Here is a 17,434-nt window from a genome sequence, read left to right as displayed (position 1 = left end):
TAAGATGAGATTCCGTCTAACCAAACACACTGTTGAGGTTATTGAAGGTAGACTTTGAGACTCTCTAACGAGACGAACGAATAAAAACCAGCCACTTACTCCAATGTTCCAGATTCTATTGACTCTGCGATTTTACGCGACAGGGAATTTTCAAATCGTAGTTAGTGATTTATTCAAAATTGATAAAGCTACGGTTTGTCGAGTCACCCATAAAGTAACGCGAGAAATTGCTGCGTGGAGACCTCAATTTATCAATATGCCGACTGACCAGAGAGAAGCAAGGAGAATCATGCGTAATTTCTATGACATAGCTCATTTTCCAGGAATCCTTGGTGCTATAGAATGTACACATGTGCCTATCATATCGCCAGGGGGTAACAACGCCGAAGTGTTCAGGAACAGGCACGGATGGTTCTCCTTGAATGTACAGGTTATATGTGATGCTAATCTGCATTGTCTAGACATAGTAGCAAGGTGGCCTGGATCTGCACATGGCAGTAATATATTCGATAACTCTAGAATTCATGCTCGGTTTGAGGCGGGGGAAATGCCCAAAGGATTTCTTCTCGGAGACAGTGCCTACCGTTGCTGCGAATACCTTCTCACTCCAGTATTACACGAAGCGACACCTGCAGAGATGGCATATAACAGAGCTCATAAGAGATCGCGATCCACAATTGAAAGAACTTTCGGGCTAGTTAAAAGACGATTTCCCTGCTTGAAGATGGGTCTTCGAGTGAAATTACTTCGGGTTCCTCCTATTATAGTGGCAACGTTTGTCCTACATAACATGGCCTTAGATTCCATAGATGGTGAACCTGAAGTAGAAGGAGATATTTTTGCAGGAAGAAGGGTTTTCGAGGAACTTCCTGTCTTCTAGGAAGCTGGGATGAATGGAGGAAATACTGCTGTTAGGAATGAAATAATTAACAACGTGTTCAGGTATGTTTTTAATATTTCTAAATACTAACAAGACTGTACATTTGTATTAACAAGAATGCTCATTTGCTTTGGCTTTAGCCGCCGCTAGCTCATATTTTTGAATTTCCTGGTCTAGTTTGAGATTTTCCATTTTTTTTAGCGTGTTCTGCCTCTAGACATTCCAGTCTTCTCTTGTAGAAGTTATCCCTTAAACTTCCCTCAGCTTCAGCTCTTCTCTTTTTAGGAGGTGAAGTTCGGCTGGTGGGGCCAGGACTGACATCTGTATCTGGTACTTGTTCCTAAAATCAGTCAGTCAGAATTGAAATACGAGAATGTGATGATAATGAAGAAGAACGGCCGTGCTGTAAAAGCTAGTCGAATAGTAATAAGGAACAGTTAAGCGTGTGAAAAGTATATTTGATTTATGGCCGGTTTCTGGAATGACAGTTATCTATAGATGAGTAGTTATCAGTGACCGAACATGGTGATACATTTAAAATGAGTTTCCGAAACAACAGTTATCGGCTTATTCACAGTTATCTGCGCAAAGACTGGTAACTGCAGCTAGTGCTGTAGATACCTCTGTGCTAGAACTGATCCCAGCAAATTAGTTTCGTAAACATTAGTGATAATGAACTGACTATACTATATTTACACTCATTCGATCTAGTTTTAACGTGCTTGGGTGTGCTAGAGTTTACGATATTTCGGTCCGTAGGTTTACTTCCACGTTATCACTGGCTTAGTAACTGATTCCACCTGTATGGTGTCATCTGTCCCAGCTGTTTCGATTACAATCACCTCGGAGCATGACGCTCCTACTGTAGATAAATATTCGAACACGGGAAATGAATCGTCAAATAAAATGGAACTCAAATCAAACGGATTTTCACCAGGCTCAAATTTATCTTTCAGTGCAACTATAATTTTAAAAATTTCTTTCATCAGGCTTTTACCACGAGTCTCGCCAACAGTTCGTGAACACCCAATCTGAAATTAGGGAGTATTTACCATTAGCATTTACATTTGTACTAAATGATCTCTTAGGTACCGGTGTGTACTTACTATAAGCCTGCTGAATAATAAATAATCTACCGATTTTTGTTGCTTTTTTAATGTTATTATATCTTTTAACCAGTGACGTGAGGTCTGATAGACTCCCAATAAACATAAAACATCTGGACTTCTTTAATTAAAAACCTCGCAGGGAGCTGTAGTTTATGTTAGCTTCTTATCTATGGACTTAACCTCAGCAGTTGCGAGAGTATTTTTGTCAATGCATGTTGCGTGGTCAGTGTAAGTAAAACTTCTCAAGTGACTAGTCCGTTGCTGTTATAAGAAATACAAATCCTCAGTTCGAAGGGTACATTACGGAAATACTAATGAAAAATGTAGTGGTACCGGTATCTATTTTCTTTTGGCTATTGGAGATTGCAGTTTGTAACGCTTTCGTATCGTTCAAGTTGTGCCGTGAAAGCCCACAAGAAATGGAATTCTTGAAGAGTTTGGCATCTGATCAGGTGAAATTACATGCACTTTTTTCATTTATACTATTATTGTTTACACTTGTGTTCTGGATCAGAGAAAAGTGATCTGTTTGGTAATCACGGTGTATTTCTATAATTTTAGTGACGGCAACGCATCTAGGTGAAATTTAAGACTATATATGCGTACTGTGAATTAGAAAGAAGGGGAAGTATAACTAGTTTTTGCGTTATTAGATCAAATATATTCTTATTATGAGAGATTATTACATGCTGAATCAGATTGATTGAAATGACTGTGTACATATTTGCCAACCAGTTCTCATTATAGGAAACTTCTGCTAGTAAAAGTAACTAGATATTACCAAAATTACCCTAAAAACATTTGCGTAGATACATCTATTGGAGGACGAGAAATACTAAACATGACGATATCTGTACTGTTCATTACCAGGGCTTATTAATATGGATTTAAGTTTCCAGAAACACACTAAAGTTAACAGCGCAGTTAGTTACAAGCACATTTAGGTAACTCATAGAGAAATGTAGTGTACCAGAAACCGGCCATTATATGTAATATCTATCTGAATTAACACCCTTAAGTTTTTTGCAACATACAGTGGTCACGTAACTTGATACATTACCATGTTGTAAGAAACCCCACTGACAGCTATTTCCTCCGCGAAAGCAACGGATTGAGATTGTGATTCGTTCACTGCAGTTTCCATTGCAAGTGCAGGATCCTCCACATCACATTCACGTACATCTAAATAATAAAATTTTAGACATTATGTACTTCCATAGTAAATGTGCACTGTATTTAGTTAACCTGTCATTCGTCAACAAGGGGTAGTTTATAATTTTTATTAGAGTTACTGATGACCGATTAATTAAGGGAAAGGGCTTATCGCAATATTTACCAGAACGAAAAACAAACTAACATCAGACATAGTCCTGTGTATCGGTAATTAATTTACAATGCCTTATGCTTGTGAAAAGCGTAGCTCTGTATGAGTCTACACTTCGAACATTCTGTACCGGTATTCCTAATTATTTATATCAGGATTTCAAGGTTAACTTACCAAAAATAACTTCTTGGTGGAAGTTCGCATCGCAATTGGACTCGCAGGCTAGTGGAAGCAATTGGGGTTTTAATGCTGCTACGAGCTTCCGTCCAGCTTCATCCACCGTAGGTTGTACGAATGGACCTCCGCCTGTTTTATGAATGCTGACCTAGTAAGAATGTACATTTGGTTAAGTACGATACTCCGAAGTATCAACTAGTGATTAATACGCAAATATGTATTTCTTTACTTACTTTATCGTCTGCAGCCGACTTCTTCGTTCGTCGTTTTACATTCTTGTAACATAACTGCAATGTTTTCCAATCCCGTCGTGCCAAATTTGCGTGGGAATTGAAGTCTGTAGCTAGTGCGTTCCAGGCGTTTTCCTTCTCTTTCGTACTTACAGCATCAGTCTTTTTATTTTCAATCGTATTCTTATATTTAGTAACAACTCAATCAATCAACAACTCCTTTTCGTACGCTGTAAAATTCGGCGCTCGATTTCTTCGCTCATTGAAATCCAAGTTCATGTCCAAAGAGAATGAGTGTTCATGTCTATTTTTCAATCGGTGTTTGAGATCTGATTGACACCAAGATTGACACTACGTCACAGAGATTAAAAACATGAAATAACGTGACTTTACTACCAACATACTCCTGGTTAGTACGAATTTCCCACGCTGTTTACGACGTTGCCAAGCGAAATTCTACGATGACAGATCAAAGTTGATCCGGATCATGAGATCCGAGATCAATGTTATACAACACAACGAGCAGCTTGGATAGGATCATTTTCTGATCTCGGATCAACTATGTTTATACAACCGGCCTTAATAGAATCAACCAAGAAACTAACAAACAAGATATCATAGACCAAACACAAATTAAAGAACTTAAAAACAAAATCCAGAAAAATAACTTACTAATAACTAAAGCAGAAAAAGGAAACACAACAGTTATTATGGATAAAGAGGAATATATAACAAAAACAAAAACTTGTCTCCAAGACCAAAGATCCAACCAACAGTATCCAAAAGAACTTAAAAACTCTGCTGAAAAACACTAACTTCCTTGTAAATGAACAAGAAACTACACAATTGATCACAATGAACCCAGGAATACCTACTGCTAAAAGCTTATCCAAAAATCCATAAAGACAATATTCCCATGAGACCCATAATAAACTATAGACCAAGTCCCACCTATAAACTGTCAAAATTCATACAAAAATTCCTCAAAAACATTACGCTTTTCAGGCAAATAAAACCACAAAAAACTCAATAGAATTTTGCAATTTTACCAAAAATATAAAAATAGAACAATACCACAAACTAGCAACATATGACATAACAAACATGTATCCTAATATACCTACACAAAAAACCATAACAATCATAAATCCAATCTTAACAACTATAGCAAACTAAGCAAGTTAGAAATAAATGAATTTATAAAATTATTACACTTTGCCATCAATAACAATTACTTCAAATTTCATGATACCATATACCATCAAAAAGGATTACCCATGGGATCACCAATAGCAGGCATAATCGCTGAAATATACATGGACTACCTAGAGCATCAAAAATCCAAAAAGTAGAAAACATTATCCTTTGGTGCAGATTTGTTGACGATGTATTTATTGTAATGGATAATAGACATACCAATGAAAATACAATCTTAGAACAACTAAATAAAACAGATCCTCACATAAAATTAACTATGGAAACTGAAAACAATAACACTATTAACTACTTAGATATATCCATAACCAGTCATAACAACCATTTAACTTACAACATATACAGGAAACCTACCCATACATCGAACACAATAAAAATAGATTCCACCAACCCATACACCCACAAGAAAGTCGCATATAATATTCCACTTACGAAAAAAGATTTAAACAAAGAATTGAACCTAATCCACGAAATAGCCAAACAAAACGGATATAAAAGAGAAATGATAAACCGGATCATTAACAAAATAAAAAAACCAACCAAAAACTAAGTTAACTAGAACCGTCAAAGATAAAAAAGAATACGCATTATTTACTTACAACAGTAACCATATACACTCTATAACAAACATTTTTTAAAAACAAGGCCTAAAAATAGTCTACAAAACCACACGCAACAACACTAACATACTATACAATTCCAAAACAGTTAACAACATAAAAAAATACAACCATTCAGGTGTCTACCGCCTAAAATGCAGTGACTGCCGAGCCAGCTATGTAGGGCTTACTGGAAGAAGTTTTTCAATACGATATAATGAACACGTAAATGCTATCAAACATAGACATTTTTCAGCTATGGGACAGCACATTAATGATCAAAAGCACAAATTTACAAGTATCAATAACGACATGCAAATCCTTAATACTAATCCAAAAAGCCCCTTGCTCAGTATACTAGAAGAATTCTTCATAAACCTAGATAAATACATCAACCCAGATTTTAACTTGAACGAAAATACAGACAAAAACAATATTCTTTTCCACGCCGTTATTCCCCTCCTAGCAGATTATTATTTGAAAAGAATCAACAAACAACAATCCACACATACAAATAAACCGCTCCAAGATCTCCCCTCCTCCAACCCCACTCCCATCACAAGCGCTCCACCCATCCCTTCAAACCTCCCCTCCGCCGCCGCAAATTACAGCCCCAGAATAACACGAAACAGATCCTGACAGGCAGCCACGCATAATACACGGTCTCAACATTTAACATAAGTGATACGACATATAACTTACTTTCCACATCTCTACAACACATCATATTATACACTTATTATTTCTGCTTGCAGATACATTATTTTACAACACATAGAAGCCTCCACGCCACAACAAACGTGCAACTTTACCAAGACGCACGACATTTCAAACGCACTCCATTTCACAATAGTCACCCATTCAACTAGCAACGACACGCGAAAAGAAGGAAAATGTTTTCTTAACGACATAGAGAATCTCAAGATAACTCCAACAATAGTAGCAGCTTACAAAATTGCAACAAATACTATACTACAACACGTAATTCACTTGTAAAAAGAGGCAAAGCAACATAGTAAAAATATGTATTCGGTCCTATTTATGTAAACATTTCACACATTTCTAACTGATCAGTTATACGTTTGAAAAATGTGCACATATAGCATATACCATATACCAATATTTTAGTTATGAAGAGTTCATTTTAACTAGATCATCCCATGCTTGTACCTAACAAGCGGCAAAAATAAACAATATATACAAGAGATTGAACCCTTTCCCATCAGACTAACTTTAAACATTTCCAACTGGCCTTCATATTAGACCACAACTTTACAAATGGTAACAAACCATAGAACTAATGTTAATAAATGTAAACCCCATTTTAATATATAAAACAAGTACAGAAGGTACCACATACTTGTATTTTAGTATTAAGGATCTATTTTAATAATGTACTATATACCAGTATTTTAGTCATGAAGAATCTAAATTAACAAGGTTATTCTATGTTTCTTCCAATTAACCGAACTATAAAAAGTGTAATTTCATAACTTATATATAAGAACGTAATTAGGCTATTGACATTTCAAAAAAGCAGATATACAGTGACATACCTCAAACAAAGGTATATTTTTTGAAGATCCTACAATAGTCTCACTATTATCAATGTGCACAAATGCAAGAATAATTTTATTCTATACTTTGTAATATAAATTGTAATACGACAACATGTAAAAAACAACATGTACTTTTAAACTAAAAAATGTACACACTTCACCATTCCAGTAAGCAATTTGTCAGTGTTTTCATCAAATAGATAAATTATATTGAATGTAATAATTTTGACACTGTATGTAAAGAAGTATAGGACCTATATATGCAATAATTTAGACATAGTGAGCCTATAAATCTCACACACATCTTTTCAAACTAAGATGTACCCACCAACATTCTAAATACAAAAAAAAAATTGACTCCATTGAATTAACTAAAAGATTAATATTTTACATGTGATGTTTTTGTAAATATCTTTTTTTATATGCATGTCAACTGAAGATGATCCCTTAGGGATCGAAACTGGTCTTGACCTAATTTACCAATTTTGAAGTAAATAAATCTGTGTATTGATAAGGTGGTGACTTTTAAATTATCTTTATAAGTGGTATGTTCCGAGCTGTCAGTGGAGAGATGGCGTGGGAGGACATCAGTAGACGAATAAGTTTGGATGGTGTCTTTAAAAGTAGGAAATATCACAATATGAAGATAAAGTTGGAATTTAAGAGGACAAATTGGGGCAAAAATTCGTTTATAGGAAGGGGAGTTAGGGATTGGAATAACTAACCAAGGGACATGTTCAATAAATATCCAATTTCTTTGCAATCATTTAAGAAAAGGCTAAGAAAACAACAGATAGGAAACCTGCCACCTGGGAGACTGCCCTAAATGCAGATCAGCAGTGATTGTTTGATTGAATTGTGATTGATTGATCATTGCATCCTGTGTGTAAGGAATGTGCCGATATTTTTATTGATAAGTGTGTTAATGTGATGATAAAATGAGCAAAAATACAAATCTAACTGTAAGTGTTCAGGCAGGAATGCTAAAGCAAAAAAAGTAATGCATAAAAGAAAGGTCATTCATTTATCCAGCATTGCTTTAGCAACTTTGAAGTTAATATCTCAATAACACTTTCTTTCTAGACGTAATTTATTTATCCATTTTCGTATATGCATTCCATTGATATTCGAATTTGGCCCGACTTTTCAGGTCAAGTCACTAGGAGCGCCACCGACGAATTGTCTCCCATTTTAACAAAGCTAAATCCGTAAGTGTCGCGTATTGTCTCTACTGTATTTGCTGTAGGTTTGACTTTGCGTATTTCGTACTAGTGCATTCAGTAGTCATCACCTACGGGAGAGAAAACATCTGGCCATACCTAACTATAGCTCAACTGTCGAGCAGAGAAAAATTTAAAGCATCACTTCTGAAGAAAGCTTTATGTGTCTCCAAGTACACTTCATCTCACTTGGTTTACGTATTGGCAAAGAAACTATTCCACTTAGAGGAAATAAGGCTAAAATTTCTACTTCCAGCCACACCCGCGTACAAATATACCATGATGGAACTTGCATCAGAGAGAGAAGAAATCTGGGAAGAGTTCTATGCCACCGACGCCATGATCATACAAGATTGGAAACAACCAAACTACGATCTCAGACATGTGACGACTCGGTTTGCAGTACATGGATTTCATCACCTATTATGCCAGAAAGTAGGTTTCCATTCCCAAAGGACAAGAATGTGTGTGCAAACGCTGTGGTGGGCTATGTGACAGATATCATGCGATGTTTAACAAGCAAAGGACCGAATCACTGACTATGTTCTGTGCTAGAGCGTTGCCTACGAGATACACAAGGCCGGGAAATACTAGACTCGTCCTCGAGATACTTCCGGCAAGTGCCGCTGGAGGTCTCTTTACTGATCTGTCTCGCCCGCTCATTGCAACACGTTCGAATACGAAAATCTTCAAAAATTCATTAAAACTAGTAATTTCAGAATGCAGCAAACAGATATGTGATCAAGGATAGACCAAGAGCAATTGTTTGACTTATTTTCTACAACGTATTTCATACAATATGCTTAAACGAAATAAGTAATTCACGAAAGAAGCAGAGGAATCTGATAGCGAGTTTGTCACTTCTTACCGATTACTTTAATTGTGCCTCAGAGCATCCGATAAGCGGATCGGGATCGCGGCATAAATAACTTTGGATTTAATCGTCCTTTCACCAATTATGAGCGATCCAATATTTCCTCCGCACATCCGATATTTTGACATTCGTACTGAAGCCGCTGTTTGGTGAGCGATGTTATGCTCGTTACGCAAATATTTAGGGTCGTTTCACCGTATTTCTCTTTTTTCTTCCCGTAAAATTAAATTTTTGTTCGCTTCTGTGGTGTAGTGGTTAGTGTGATTAGCTGTCACCCCCTCGCAGGTCCGGGTTAGATTCCCGGCCCTGACACGAAATTTGAAAAGTGGTACGAGGGCTGGAACGGGGTCCACTCAGCCTCGGAAGGTCAACTGAGTAGAGGTGGGTTTAATTCTCACCTCAGCTATCCTCGAAGTGGTTTTCCGTGGTTTCCCATTTCTCCTCCACGCAAATGCCACGATACTACCTAACTTAAGGCCACGGCCGCTTCCTTACTCCCTGCCTGTCCTTTCCAATCTTCCCATCCCTCCACAAGGTCACTATTCAGCATAGCAGGTGAGGCTGCCTGGGCGAAGAACTGGTCATCCTCCCTAGCTGTATCCCCGACCCAAAGTCTGGTGCTCCAGGACAATACCCTTGAGGCGGTAGAGGTGGGATCGCTCGCTGTGTCCGAGGGAAAAACCGACCCTGGAGGGTAAAGGGATGACGAAAGAAGAAGAAAATTAAATTCGTTCTAACAGGAATAAAGTTCCTAAATGACCAATTTGATCATGCTTTTCAATTTGGTTTGCTTCATGGTCAAGTTTAAATTCCGTAAAATATTTTTTTCTGAATTCAGTACCCCCATCCTACTTCTCAATTTGCATATTATTTTGTGTAATCTGGTATTTAATTTTCTCATCCGTATTGCACCATCCTTGAGAAAACCTCTTTCTTGCGCCATACCGGGCGACCAATCTAATGCCCCGGCTATCTCACCTTTCCCGTCTATATCACGTCTTGGATTCAAGTGAATGGATCAATGCATTTAAAAAATGTTGCTAAGTGTCGGCTGCTACATTTGTTTCCATTAATCGGTGGATAAACAATTCATTTCGCAAATATAAGTTCCGATTAAAGCAATTATCTCCATTCCACGGTTCCCTATAATCGTCGAAATCTTCTCCGAACTGCCACGCGACACCTCTCAGGGATAATTAACATGCATCAGTAAAGTATATTTTTATCGTGAGATCAACTGGGAACCCGCATTTCCTTTCGTATAATTTACCAGCAGTACCATCCATCCGTAAACATCAATGAAAAATCATCGTCCTAATTCAGTCAACCAAGAAATATTCATGTAAGAATTCAGTGTAAACTTATCTACTATAAATATAAAAATGAATTGCAATAATAATAATTTAAATGTAAAAATTCTTGATGTATTCATTATTATAAATTGCTTGGGATGAATTAATATGGAGAAATAACATTCCATTATATTAATCGTCTTCCCTTTCCAAAAGATAATTCAGAATTGTCTTTGGTTGATCTTAATCAACCTTCCTGTTAAATAAATATGTTTTGCGCACCATGAAAACAAAGAAAAGTTTACATAATTTCATAAAACGTAATTATCAGTCATATTATGTAACAATCTCGTTGGATATTCAGGGAATTAAAGTATCGAGAAAATTAAAAATGTAAATAAATTCATAAGCATATAAATTAACATTAATTAAAATCAAAGTTCCTAACCATCAACAATGCCTATGTTTATTTGCGTTAAATTTATATCTTGTCATCCCTTTTTGATTGTCTTCTTAAATTGTAACGTCAGCAGTGTAAGAAAAGTTCCAAACATTATAACTGAAAATTGCTATTTTAAATATAATTCGATTCATAAAAAATATCAATCAGTTTGACTATGTTGCTGGACAAATATGTCCATATTATATCCTAAAAATTAAATGTAGGTATCGTCTAATAATAGATTATTATCATCATCCTATCAGGTCTTACATCTATCGAGATTCATGTTTGTATCTAAATTCAGTTACTATATCATTGAATTCTCAAGAATATAGTTGGTATCAATATTTATTTATCAATGGCAGGGACTTATATTAAGAAGACGCTTCCTAATACACATAATCACACTATTCTGAAAAAGAAATTCATGTATGAATAAAATAGGTTCACATTTAACTCGCATGTAATCACGGTACAGCGATAACCATGTCTTAATATCTTACGAAAACATCTATCTTCTTTCTGCATTACAGCTGGATTATTTCACATTATGTACGTCACTTTTCTTTGGTAATCGTCGAAACATCATTTAAAATCTCTCCATAATTGACTATAAGCATTCCTACATAAGGGCATTGATTCACGCACTCGAAGATTACCTACACCCTTGGTTAAAAATCCATTATGGTAACTTCCTTGGAATCGAATCCCAAAGATATAAAATAACGACCCTCACAAAATCACATTGCTAATATCTACGCACTATATATAATATTTGAACATTTATGATTAGTCTGAATAAATTACATGACATTGAACTTAACTTTCATCTGCTGATGTTACTGGACTGGGCTAGATTTCAATTCGGTCATCCATGGTCTGCGGGCTGGCTCCAGGCAATAGCTGCGTCATAAACTGGCAGTAGCATCCAGATACGGGCTAGTAGAATCAACTGGGCGGCTTCCGTCAGTGTTCAGTCCCATGTCCGATTTAGTTATTCATGTTGAGGCCGTTGTTTGCATGTGACAGAAACATATTCAACACCGCCAATAGTATCATGATACAGTCTTCCAATATTTTATCCTGTACCTAAATTATAGTTCTTTAAACAGGTTATTAAACCAAAATTCAACGATAGCTTTCAGTAACAGACTTTATAATGTAATCTGGTTAACTATTAGCCTTTCATCAATATGCTTTGAATATGCTATATCTTATTTCATTAGATGACTCGCGTCAACTTTCGGTTTAAGCTTCGCCTACCGATCGATTATTTATTCTTCTCCTTTCTCAAATTTTCTTCCTTATCAGCCTTGATACTGCACCCTTGCAGAGCTCCTTCGGTGTTGACTGGATGTCAAATGTTGCCTCGGCTGCCCTAAAAAAAAAAGAAATACTTACCGAAGGTGTGCGAGATCCTCTTCTCAGGCGCGATCAGTCCCCGTCGTCGAATACGGATGCATAAGGATAGTGCATTAGGAAAACTACTCACTATAATAATTTATGACACAGACTGATTTCAATTTAAATATGTATATAAAATTTTTATTGAAAAATTAAAAAAGAAAAGTGAAAATAATTGTTATAAAACGTGAAATAAAATTTTGTTAATATCATATCATTACATTATGAGACTGTACAAATTAAAATTCTCATAATAACACACATGACCACCTCATTTGTTAATAAAAAATATTTATAATTAATTATTAATTTTTATATCAAAATAACAATTTCCATATTTGTTCACCCAATTACTTGATATCAGTGTAACTGTGCACATTTACTAGGATAGTAGCGTTTATATAGCATGTGAATCAATAAATAACAATAAGAGTAATAATAAGAATATTTAATAATAATAATAATAATAATAATAATAATAATACCGATGTGAATGAAATTTAATGTGGCTAACCCAAGTTAATCATCAGAATACTATTTGCCATCAGTCGAAATAATAATAATAAATACTTCTAAGATATTTAAATAAATAAAATGTTGATACTAATTAATTAATAAAATTATTTTGATATCACTGAAATGCATTATAAACTATTTAAAAGATTTCAAAAATGTCTCCACAATCTACCACAAATGCGTGTATAAAGTTTTGGAAAACCAAAATGAAAATGTAATATAATAGTAATAATAATAATAATAATAATAATAATAATAATAATAATAATAATAATAATAATAATAACTGAAATAATATGACAATTCTCCGTAAATCATAGTCCAGAAATGTTATTAATAACTCCCCAAATATAAAATAAGTTTGCTAACAAACATACAAGAAGTTACTTGTAAAAAAGTATTAAATAATTTTACTAATGAAATTGCAATCAAACTTATTAATTAATTAGTTACCTAGCTGACCATTGTAAACCATTTATATTAAGACTCAAATCTTCCAATCTCATAATATTAAATGAATTAGCAACGCATTGAAATAATAATAATATTGCAATAATAATAATAATAATAATAATAATAATAATAATAATAATAATAATAATAATAATAATAATAATATTTTCATTTAATGAATATTTTTATATTGGATATCATTAAATAAATCCTTAAGAATATTGATAATTGCATACCAAATTCAATACTGTTGATAACCAAACCGTAGATAAATTGGATAGAAAAATATAAAAATATAAATATTGAATTCATTATTAAATCCACAATTAACTGTCTCAAATGATTAATATTATACTCATCAGGACTCCCAAATAGCCTGTGAATTGCACTGGTAAAATATTAAATAATAAGAACCAATATTCATAATAATAAGCATAATAAGAATAAGAATAAGAATATTTTAACCTGACATGGAATTACAGTACTATTGATCCACCATCCTGATAAACCATAATGTGTTCGTGTCTGTTACCTTAGAACATTCATTTACCATAATTAATACCATTGGACTCTAAAATTTATTAACAGTGCTTACTGAATTTTCTTCATCTATAAAACAATATTTGCCAGGACAGATTATAATTCAATGAAATACCTGATTCACTGTGTAAAGGCGTAAATATAAAATTCTCATAATAGGTTTTATAATATTAATAATAATAATAACATTGACCTGAATAAAACTGTTACTGACTTCCCATGTGGAATTTATAATTTTAAATATTCTCTTTCCAGGTACACTAAACAATAATTTTAAACCTGAGAATTCAGTAACCTGTAACTCAAATAATGGACCTTGGTTGTTGCTGTATAAGAATCTAAAACTTTGCTTTTCATAGTTGCGAGTGTCATTTTCCTAGTCACCTTAAATTAATCCGGAGAAAATATACTCTCCCCTTAAAAAAAATATATTCTAAATTATTCTACTATATACACCAAGTGAGATAACACAGCCAGAAACATTAACCTAATGCCTAAATTATGCTAATATATACATAAATGTACATTGACAAATGCTCATACCAAATTATTGGTTTATTTCAGCGTCCAAGTATTTTTAATTCGCTGAAACCTGACCACAACCCAGAACAACATTATTGTGGTCCCCACACAAATAGAATACTCTGACAGTGTAAAGACAATAAAAAGAATGCACCTAAAGATTGCTAATAAGAGGCAAAAAATATATAATAATAATAATAATAATAATAATAATAATAATAATAATAATAATAATAATAATAATAATAATAATAATAATAATAATAATAATAATCTGTTGTAACCAACGAAAGTAGTTCCTACTAGCGAGCATTCACAACAGCTCAGTTGGGTGTTCAATGTTGCCAACATAATATTAAAATGGCACTCAAATGCGTACGATAACTTTTCTCTTAGTAAGCGATATTGTGTCACAGTTAAAATATTATAAGTATCATTTGGTCCTTCTAAATCATACATCATCTTTGACTGGTTTATTTTCCCACTACATTTTCATTTACGGAGTCATTTCCACTTCATTCTGCATAAATTCTATTACATCTCAGCTATCACGCTGGATACCTTCATTTCCAGTCATACTAGAGAATATGTTCACCATACTCTTTGTTCTATATACTTTTCTTTAGCATATAGCATCATGTATTACTATATGATCATAACTATGGACCTTCAAACATCTCAAACATTATTACCGTCACCCAATATCATGCCTATTGCTCAACAGCACTTCAATTTTACCTGAACCAAAATTAATTATTAGCACTGTCCACCCAACTGTTTAATTATGGTACTTGCCATAGCAACAAAAAAATATATATGGATGTATATGTGTTACTGTCGCCCAACCAGAATTTATCGACAGTAACTATCATATATATGGTTTCATCATTAATTCACTTCATCACTCATCCACCACGGTGTCTACGTTTGCGTTAAACAAATAAAATATCTGCATAAATGAAGTATTAATACTAATAATAATAATAATAATAATAATAATAATAATAATAATATTTACACTGATCATGAACTGAATTTATCCTAACTATCTGGCTGTGTACTCGGGTTTTCTAGTTATACTACCGTCACTCGCGTATTTATTTACATCAAGATATCTTTATCAAAGAAAAGCTTTAGATTCTATTAGAAATATGAGATTCGTACTCACATTGCTGTCATTTCAAGATCACCAGGACTTGAGGCAGCCATGTTGTTTTACAGACTCATGACAGACATATTAATACCATTCATTTATTCTTCTTGTATCTAACATTGGCTTATATACTAATTTTCACCCGTATTAACACTTTTATACACGTTTTCTCTTGATGATAATATTAAATGTAACAACTTGTTATAACACTGAACTTTAAACACTTATAATATATATACAACACACGCAGTGCTCACATACCTTGTAACTCAAGCATGATTTATCGTACTATGCTCTAGCTCACGTTTGCTTCTAATGCAGCGAAGTCTTTCGTGGTATCTCCACTCCCCTTTGTATTGACAAAGCAGCTGGGAAGGGTCTGGCCTCCCTCGACCTAAATCTCTAGAGATAGTGAAAGTGCCTTCCCCACTCAACGTTCCAAACATCAACTAACTCCTCAGAGTAGCAAGCAAAATATTCTCCACTCAACTACGCCTTACAATACATGTTAGAATGTCTAACTTCTTCTGCGGGCTAAATATTCAAACTATGTCATATTTGACGCAACTACTGCACAATTCCAAGTTTCATTTCGACCCTGCGTAGATTGAACACTTATAAAATCTGTTAACCTGTTAATCAACTCACTAATGTGGTTTTAAACACTTTACCAACTCAGCTTATGTTTATAAAACTTGATTCCATCTCCAATATAATGGTGAATACACATAACTCAATACAACTGTACTTGAGAACGGAGCGAAATTAAAAACACGTCTGAACGCAAGGAGACTCTGGATGATGACTGACCAGCGGAAAGCTACTGCTTGGGGATGTTTGGTGCACTTATCGGCGTAAGAACACTAATTTTTGACACCTAAAATCCCAATTAAAATAGTGCTAGGTAGCTCCGGAATAAAGTTACTCAAAAATGAAATGCCATGCACATAAAATTTCCATAATTGCATGTTACCACCATGGTGCATCGTGATTTCTGAACTGTTCATAATTTCTCTCACAATATAGTAGGCGTCAGTTGGACTATATCTCGTCCTGCGCTGCTGAACCACACTCCGCGCTGGCAAGGGATTCCCACTGCTGTTGCTATTGAACACCTGGGTACGCAAATACTTCAATCCGTTTCCAACAAATCAGTAAGTTGGTCAAGAATTATTACAGTAATTATTGACATCTCCTCTTGACACAATCTTCATTAATTACTGACCGGGATTATTTATGAGCCACATACAACTTTATCGCGCTAATTTTGAAAATATTTGAATCCAGTGATCTGATTGGAGCACACATTCCGTTATTCATCTGTATGGACGGGTCTATTCCAAATCAAGGAAATTCAGGTAGCTAGGACCACGATTCTCTATCTCACTCACTCATTCCAGTACTTTTCCACTACTGCTGCGTAATTTCGAAAGATGACGCAATAGCAGGTGTCTCAGAGATATCAAGTTATTTTTAGAGAGGAAAGGAAGCGTTGGCTTCTATCAAGGCTTTGTTCTCACGCAGTGGCTACTAGAAAATTCTAATGCTGTCCTTTGTCTCAACCTGCCGGACTGTTACTATTATTTATTAAATACAATTTACTAAAATTTAGCCAATCAGACTCATCTGATGGGTGCAATACTACGTTTGATTTTGGTGTAATCCTTTTCTTTAAAGTTCTTTGATGTACTAATTTTTCAGCTCTTGCTCCGTAGAAAACGTCTTTCCTCTTTACGTGATGACCTTTTTCATATTGCGTGAAAAATCTCGTTTCGATGCTCAGTGTAATTTTTTAATTGTTCAGTTGCTATTTTAACAATCTAAAACATTCTGCTTCTTTTTTATCACGTCGCATGGATTCTACAGGTCTGTATATCATACTTCATGACCATGGCACAATTAATTCGCCAAATGAGCATTCTTTT

The 17,434-nt window shown here is 34.6% G+C and overlaps 1 protein-coding gene across 1 annotated transcript; it reads right to left on the bottom strand.

Moving 5' to 3' along the window:
- Positions 1–945: 945 nt before the first annotated feature.
- LOC136875970 (myb/SANT-like DNA-binding domain-containing protein 3) lies at positions 946–15,786 on the bottom strand. Its single transcript, XM_067149584.2, has 5 exons — positions 15,771–15,786; positions 3,724–3,920; positions 3,488–3,638; positions 3,050–3,171; positions 946–1,220 (listed from the first exon to the last, which is right to left on the bottom strand). Exons 1-5 carry the CDS (start codon positions 15,784–15,786, stop codon positions 1,032–1,034), a joined length of 675 nt encoding a protein of 224 aa, XP_067005685.2. The 3' UTR covers positions 946–1,031.
- Positions 15,787–17,434: the final 1,648 nt, after the last annotated feature.

Source organism: Anabrus simplex, chromosome 6, assembly GCF_040414725.1.
Source record: "Anabrus simplex isolate iqAnaSimp1 chromosome 6, ASM4041472v1, whole genome shotgun sequence".
In the NCBI taxonomy this organism is placed as follows: Eukaryota; Metazoa; Arthropoda; class Insecta; order Orthoptera; family Tettigoniidae; genus Anabrus; species Anabrus simplex.
The sequence above is the reverse complement of the archived record's forward strand: the minus strand, read 5'-3'. Positions and strand labels throughout refer to the sequence as shown.